This window comes from Mesitornis unicolor, unplaced genomic scaffold (genome assembly GCF_000695765.1).
Source record: "Mesitornis unicolor isolate BGI_N332 unplaced genomic scaffold, ASM69576v1 scaffold15228, whole genome shotgun sequence".
Classification (NCBI taxonomy): domain Eukaryota; kingdom Metazoa; phylum Chordata; class Aves; order Mesitornithiformes; family Mesitornithidae; genus Mesitornis; species Mesitornis unicolor.
The window spans coordinates 9,747-17,740 of record NW_010203987.1 but is presented as its reverse complement, the minus strand read 5'-3'; the positions used below and the strand labels follow the sequence as shown (position 1 = coordinate 17,740).

At 39.8% G+C, this 7,994-nt stretch overlaps 1 protein-coding gene across 1 annotated transcript in view; it reads left to right on the top strand.

Annotated features, from left to right (window-relative positions):
• Positions 1–3,794, top strand: part of ZNF804A (zinc finger protein 804A) — a gene marked incomplete at its 5' end in the record, with an annotated part of 30,669 nt that extends 26,875 nt beyond the window's left edge. The window contains one exon of the mRNA XM_010190921.1: positions 503–3,794. Within this exon, the coding sequence (XP_010189223.1) occupies positions 503–3,794 (3,292 nt within the window). The remainder of the gene's footprint in view (positions 1–502) is intronic.
• Between the last annotated feature and the right edge of the window lie 4,200 nt (positions 3,795–7,994).

Here is a 7,994-nt window from a genome sequence, read left to right as displayed (position 1 = left end):
GCGGTTCAGTCTGTGAACACAAGTAGGATGGTAGCTGCTGGGTGATTGCCCATAGGATGATGACTACAAGAGAAGTGGTCTATGAGACACTCTCTGTTTTAATATATTTTGTAACACAAAGAAATGTAAAACCTCTGCTATTTGTAGTAATAGCACTGTAACCATGATGGTCTACTGGGAGGAGAAGCCACATTTCTAGGGAGATAGAGTCTCTTAATAGGCCAGCCAGTATGTCTAGGAAGAGTGAACTACCTTGCCAGGAGTATTAGCCCTTCAGTCAGTAACTTCACGTGAAGGAACTGGGGGCACAATAATTACTCATTACTGGTTTTTTATACTAATAAACTGAGCTTATTATAAAATATGTCATTTTTCAAGTTCTAAATCTATGTGTCCGTAGTTTCGTCCCCTTTCCTTAAAAAAAATCTCTTAGATACCAATGTAACACCATATTTCTGTGGTTCTCTGAAAGGTACTGACTCCGAGTTGTTTTCCTTCCTAGTGCTCCTGGAAGCGGCCCTATGTTCAAATCCACTACAGTGACTGTGCGAGATCATTGCAATGATATCCCACAAGGTCCTGCCATAGATTCTGTCAATGGAAAGGATTTCAGTTGTACGTTAATGCACGATGCACAGAATTGTAAAGATGTCGCTTCTGTTATTTCTTCCACTCCTGGAAGTGCATGTAGTAATAAATCCGATGCTATCAAATGTGGAGATCAGGTGCAAGGAGCTCAAGGACATAGAGCTGGGTTCTCTTTTGCTTTTCCTAAGAAAGCAGCAGTCAAACTGGAGTCTTCAGCTGCCGTTTTCTATGAATATAATGACGAAACATCTATGGAGCGTGGATTTAGCAGAAGAAGTAGATTTGTTCCAGGAGTATGTAACCCTCAGTCTCCTTCAGCAGCAGAAATAGTCCTGTGCCCTGAGGAGAGACATAACTGTTCTTACCCACTGGTAGAAAAATGCACAGACACAGCAGAAGCTCCTGAAGCTCATGACTCAAAAGAGGTGGCCAGTGAAGAAAGCAGCGTGCTGGAGAGTCCCGTATTAACTCCTGCAATGTCCTATTCAAGGCAATTGCCATGCTCGGACATGGGTGGCTATGGTATTGATGCAAGTGCAGCAGACTTACTGGACCAAACTCTGCCCATGGTTGCAGATAGTGCTCAGGTTCTGCCCTTGGACTGCAGTGGTTATGAGCTGCAAACAAACAGGGCTGTCATGCAGGTGGTTGTGGAGGATTGTTTATCTCTGGAGGATGCTGCGAAGGAAAGTGATAAAGGCAGGAACACTGATTCATCCACAACTGAAACCAAAATAAAAAAGCTGGGGATAGATGTATTAGTGCCATTACCGTCTGAAGACAGTAGTAGTGGAGCCCCACAAAACCAACCAGACACATGCAAGAGACCTTGTGAACCCTTTGTTCCTGTTCTTAGCAAACATGGATCAAATATTCTTCAGTGGCCATCAGAAATGTTAATTTACACAAGTACAGACCCATCAATTTCTTATAGCTGTAATCCTTTATATTTTGATTTCAAGTCATCAAGAACAAGTGACAGCCAAGAAAAGCCTAAGCATCAGACCAACGTACCTCATTTGCTCCTTAAAACTAAATCCAACAATAGTTTAGTCTCAGAATTTACAAATAAGCCTACCTTAGAGTGTGATGATTGTGAAACAGAAGTGAATAAAAATGTGTGCGACTACACGATACCCTTTATAAGTGAAGTTTCCCTCATCAGGAATTGTCATCTTGCAAAAAATAAAAATAAAGTGTCCTTGGATGAGTCATTCAGGATTAGAAAAATAGAAAAGTATCACATTTCTAAAAATCGCTTACGACAGAACACTGTGATAGATGAGAAATATAACAAAGTCTGGATCAAAGGAAGCCATGAAAAAAGGCTTCACAAAAGTAGAAAAAGGAAAAGGAGAAGAAAATTATGTCATTGTCATCATCATCACTGTGGGGACACAAAAGCAGCAGAAGTGGAGATGTCCTCAGCAACTGAAAAAGAAATTAGTTACAGAGGTGAAAATAAGTATCAGGACGTCCAAAATAGTCCAGCGAAGTGCAGACATGATGCAGGGAATATCTGGCTAGCCGCGAGTGAGGTACAGCAGTCTCATCAAAAACTCAGCATTGAAAACGGTCCTAAAAGAGTCGTGTCTGCATCAGATCGTGCACACGGGGACAGAGCCTGGTGTGGCGCTTGGAGCACAAAAAATAGCGGCCAGCACCATGGCTGTAAACAACCAAAAGGAAAGAGCAAAGCAAGCTCTCGGAGACAGGCAAAGCAGCTGGCTCTGAGTTCCAGGAGGCACAGCTTGAGATACTCTAAAACATGTTGTAGCTGGGGAATGAGGATGTCCGGCTGTAGCCCAGAGCATAAATGTTTAGGACACAGCAGTGAGAAGAGTCTGAGACAAAACCAGTCCATAAAGAGAGGTTACAACATCCTGACAGAGGAACCTGAAAAATCCCACCGCAAGCAGAGACAACATACCTATTCCTCTTCATCAGAGGAAAGCTCATACCAACAGATTTTATCAGCAGAGGAATATCTAGGGCAAGCACATACTTTAGGTACACATCACAAGGTAAAAGGAAACTGCAGGAGAAGGAAAACTAGAATCCATCATGTATTCCTTGACAGAAATGCAAGAAGTGAGACCTCCAGACCTTCCAAAGAAAGTTCTGTAAGTTCTACGTTAAATATTTTGGGGGACTTCTTGACTCAAGACAGCCTAGAGGAAACTACTGTTAGTCCCAAAGCTGATCATGCGAAAGATGCGGATGAAACAATGCAGTTGGAGGGAAGCAAATCATCTCTAGAAACTGCTAGTTCACATGTGCTGGAAAAAGACAAATTGACAGCATGTGCAGCGATGGAGAGTACTCCAAGTACATCTTCTGACATTGTCACAGGTTCTGTTGCTGCTGTTCCTGAGCACAGTGCTCCAGCAGCTCCCAGCCTGCAGAATGTTACGCAAGACTGGAGGAAAAAAGAAAATCTCAACAGCTGTGAAAATAAAGCTCGCTACAAAGTTCCCCTCCCTGGTAGATGTTTGGAACAAGCTCCTGCAAAATCCTATCTTTGCCATTATGAATTGGCAGAGTCTCTACCACATGAGAAAATAAATGAGGTGACCAGTGAATGGGTGCAGTATAATCCTGGCTTATTTAGCAGCCCACCACCTTTGCCATTCAAAGAAACACATGTGAACTGTCATACCTTTTTAACCACTGAGCAGTTAATCGCCCCCTTCACCCTGCCTGATCAGACATTGATACTCCCTCCAGATAACCATGACAAATTCAAAAATCTCCCATCTGAGGCGTATCAGCAGATCATGCCACAGAACATGCTGGTTAACAAAGTGAAGTTCACCTTCCCTCCCCCGGCAATCCAGCCCCCAAATTCCCCACTACAGCCCTTACCCTTGCAGCCACCACTGTCTTCTACCTCTGTCACCACCATCCATCACACCTTCCTACAGCAGCACACTGCTGCTGCCAGTACATTGAAGGTTCTCCAGCCCCACCAGCAGTTCCTCTCCCCGATCCCGGCTCTTTCCAGAGCACCTTTACCTCATTTACCAGTCGGACCAAGGCTTTGCCCAGGGAGCCACGCAGCTTTCGTCGCCCCGCCACATTTGCCGCTGCTGCCATCCTCGGTCCTGCACCCGACCCAGCTGGCGTTTCCCACGCTGCCACACACTGTCTTCCCATCCCTGCTGTCCCCACACCCATCTGTCATCCCCCTGCAGCCCCTCTTTTAGGGTGGATCTCGGGGATGGGGGAAGGAGCCCTGACCCAAGTGGTACTGCTGTTCCTACAGTGCCCTCGGTTTTGCAAAACAGTTCTGTGAAATAAACTGGTTAAAAATCCCTCATTTCTTGGGAAGCATTTACTGTAAATACAAGGATGCAAACATTCATGTAAAGTTCAGACCTATACTGTAAGTAAAGCACTGAATAGTCTGATACTAATATGAACTCATATATATAAAGTGAAAACTATGTCCTAGAATATGCATAATGTATATAAAATATATTTATAGTTCTATAACTTATGTTGTAAAGTATTCACTTTTTGGTTTTTATCTTTGTGTATTTGCACCTATTTAATGTTTAGACAAAGCTGACACACTATGTTTTGTACTCTGTTCTCTGAAACTGTAAATCTAGTGACAAACTATCTCTTGCAATAAATTTTTGTTAAGTACTTAAGTATATAAAAAATCTTTCATTATAAGCCTCATGGATGTTATTGTTCCATGTTTTTCTGCAGCTGAATAGCTTCCTCTACCCCTGCTATGCTCACATAATCAGGTTTCCTATACATCAGTCATTTATCAGGGAGGCTTGAGAGGCTAATACCTCGAGGGCAGCTGTCTTACGGAGCAGGAGATAAAGGGTAATAGACCTGTTTGTGTTAGCAGCTTGATGTCACTGTGACAAATTTTACTTGTAGTAAACTTGTACTCGCACTACTTCTAGTATGTGCACAAAGTGCTGACTGCTGGAGCCAATCCCTTTTATACAAAACCACAAAAAGACAATGTAATAAAAAATAACATTGACTGTAGAGGAAGAAAAAAAAGGAAAGATCAGCAGCAGTTTGACTTCAAGGGACTGTTGGTTATAGCAAAGAATTAAGAGTATAGAGAAGGTCTTGGTTCACCCAAGTGTACTTTGATTGCAGACATCGCTCAACAGGGGAGAGATCTGTCAGAGTGAAGGTCCTTGCTGCCCGAGTGATATGTGAGGACAGCAAGAGCATGTGAGAAGAAAGGGGAGATGAAGAACAGCTTTGCGTGGGGAACCTACTAGGGCTTGATTAAAATTCTGACCTCATTTACCCCCCCCCTTTCCCACAACGCTAGACGGACATAGAATAGAATTTCATAATAATACTAATATACTGCCATTATTTCTAACTGTATTTCAGATAATTCACCCTACCTCTGCAGCCTTTTTTTTGCTGTCGAACCTCACCTGGCCGTAGACCAGAAAATCTTCCCATTTGCTGTAGTAAGAGATACATCAGGCCCACACCTGTGATGGTCCAGAATAAAACCAGAAGTGGTTCTGAGATAGAGTTGTCTCTCTGAGTTAAAATGAAGTGTTATCATGTAAGTGAAGATAAGGATTTGCAGCATGACCATTAGTGCTAGAAGTAGGCCCTCTGTAATTAAAGGTAGGTGCTAACTCTTCAATTCCTTCTTTTCACCTTTTTATGTAGTATAATAAAAGTATATACAGTTGAACTGAGAATAGTATTTTTTTAATATTATTAATATACATTGCATATTAATAAAGAAATTATCCATTTAGAATAATACTGTATTCTACAACATATATATCTGGGTATTATTTTCTGCATCTATAGCATTAGAAGTTACCTATATCAATATTGCAAGTTTACTTTAATGTTACATTAAAGCTGTAGCAAACAGCATCTTGCCACTATGATTACAGTGTCAGCTACTCAAGGGATGCAAGTTTTCCGTGTTGTGCATTTACAGGGGGCAAAACTATGTTTGTAAGCAAAAAATAAGGAGCAGATGAGCGGTGTAGTTCTGGAGAGCTGCTGAGATCGCCTGCCTAAGGCTGTGGCACGGAGCAGGATGTTGCTGAGCCATCTAGCCCTGTAATACCACAAAGAAGGTATATTTTCTCTAGTTGTAATTTCAGGTGAATGCTCATTTCTGTTTATCTGGTACCTGAAAAATATAGCATGTAAGTGACTTTATACTCCTCCTTTATTGCAGGAGTATGCCTACATAATCTGTAAGTCTGCAGTATGACCTGTAAAATGCCGGTGCTAAGTGGCTCTGAGCATGGGAGTCTCTGTTTCAAGCCAGAGGGTGCATGCTTGCTGTTTCCTCTGTTGCACTGGCTTCTGCAATTTTGCCCTCTTCTGCAGTAGTCAGGCAGACGGTCCCTGGGCTCTGATGTCTTATTGAAGCCAAAATCCATCTCATTATCTAGCAGTGCACTTGAAAAAAGGAAACCGTGTAGGACAATTATGATTGCACATGATGTGGTCCATACATTTTTATCTTGCAGGAGATTAAAAATTACCAAATCCAATCTATTAACTTAGAAGTCCACCTTTTTTCAAAACAATGTCCAAACAGCTTTGAACATTACTTTTTTTCCTCACAATATCTTTTTTTTTTCTATTTTAAATTGTGAAACAGTTTTAAGACATTGCACAATTTTTTATTATCTGCTGTAATTGCTTTTCGATAGTGTATAAACTACGTGCAATAACCATAAAATGTAATCATTTTCTAATATGGTATTGCCTTCAGTGCTAGAACTGTTTGTGTATGTGACTTCATATGTAAAAGCAAAACCAATACAAAAATAAATCACAAGTTAACTTAAAATTGAACACGCTAAATTAAATAACCTAATAAAATACAATTTTGAGTTTCTGTTTGATTATTAAATATATAACTTTGACTAAGGTACATATAGGTAGTTCTTATTTTTCATGTTTTACCTGGCATTTTAGATTAAATGTCTATTTTTATTCTGTAACTTGGTAGTCTAATTTATAAGTAAAATTTATTTCAAATGCTAAATAATTTAATTTTTATAATTCTAAATAATTTCCACCAAATCTGTTACTTCTGTTTCATTTACCTTTGAATTTTCGAATTTGCACAGGTTTAGCGTGTCTATGTTTCAGGCCAGTTTGCCAGTTTTTAGAAATACTGGGCTGTCTTCCTAGTGTAAACAGTACAAGTGATACACCTGAACTGCAAGAATTAAATTCTTCAGACCTAAACCTAAATGAAGTTATAGATTTTATTAAGCAGTTTCCCAGAACAGCTCTGCAGACAAATGCTGGTAAAGTTAATCTATGCCACTGAGTTTAGAAAAGTGTTGGTTTGGTTTTTATGTCCTTGGAAAATTGCAGTCTGTCCAGACTATGCCCTTCTTGGGGCTGTACCTTTTCTCAGGAAATGGGAGCTGTGGAGTCGTGGTCTAGAGGAGCTTTTGGGCATTAAGACCATAATTGTCTTGCACTGTTACGGGAAGTTTGGAATAATCAGACTCCTTTTGTCTTGGCTGTAAGTACATAGATTTTTCTTAATGCTGCCAATACCTGCAGAGAATCTAGTTGTTCATTTGATTTCCTTCACAAACTAGAAGCTACACAAGCTTTTAATTGCTGGGGAGAAATGACTAGATTTCTGATTATACAAGAAGCACCATTGGGTAGTCACAGACATAGAAACTGCTGATCATAAACAGTGGTCAAAGAAACACCTTTCACCGAGCATTACTGAGTGAGAGTATTTTTATCATTTGGTGTACTCAAACAACGATGAAGCAATTATAAAGCAAATTCTTCTTTACTTGCAATGTTAACTTTTTATTAGTTAGTAAGCTTTTACACTCTTAAAAATTAATTTGGATATGGTATTCACACTAAGCTTTAGAAGACCATTGGGACATCCATTTCTTTTCAGTAAATTACTATATGCAATAATATGCTTCTTACACCATATACGCATGGCTATAATTTTTTCTGTTATTCATTTTCTATAATTGTATATTTTTTCTCAAAATACATGTTTTGATAATATTTACTTAATGTGCTGCACTTAAAATACAGCTTTAAATATATTTGACCCAACTCTTAATTGGTGTAAATCAGCGTACAACTTCTGATTGATTTGTACCAACCAAAAATGGCTCATGTTGCAATGTGAAGAATTTTTTAACTTTCCCTGGTTAAGGCAATACAATATGACTATGTGAATGTATTCTGAAGACAGTTATGTGCTTGTAACTGAGGTGGTGAATTTTAATCTACTGACTATTTTACCATGATGCTTACAGTCTACAAGTTGTAAACTCCATCCATTCATTTTCTGATACCCATTACTGTACACTGCCTAAAGACTTGTGTATATGTAGCAGAGCACATATTTATGCAATACGGCTACCAGTTGTAAA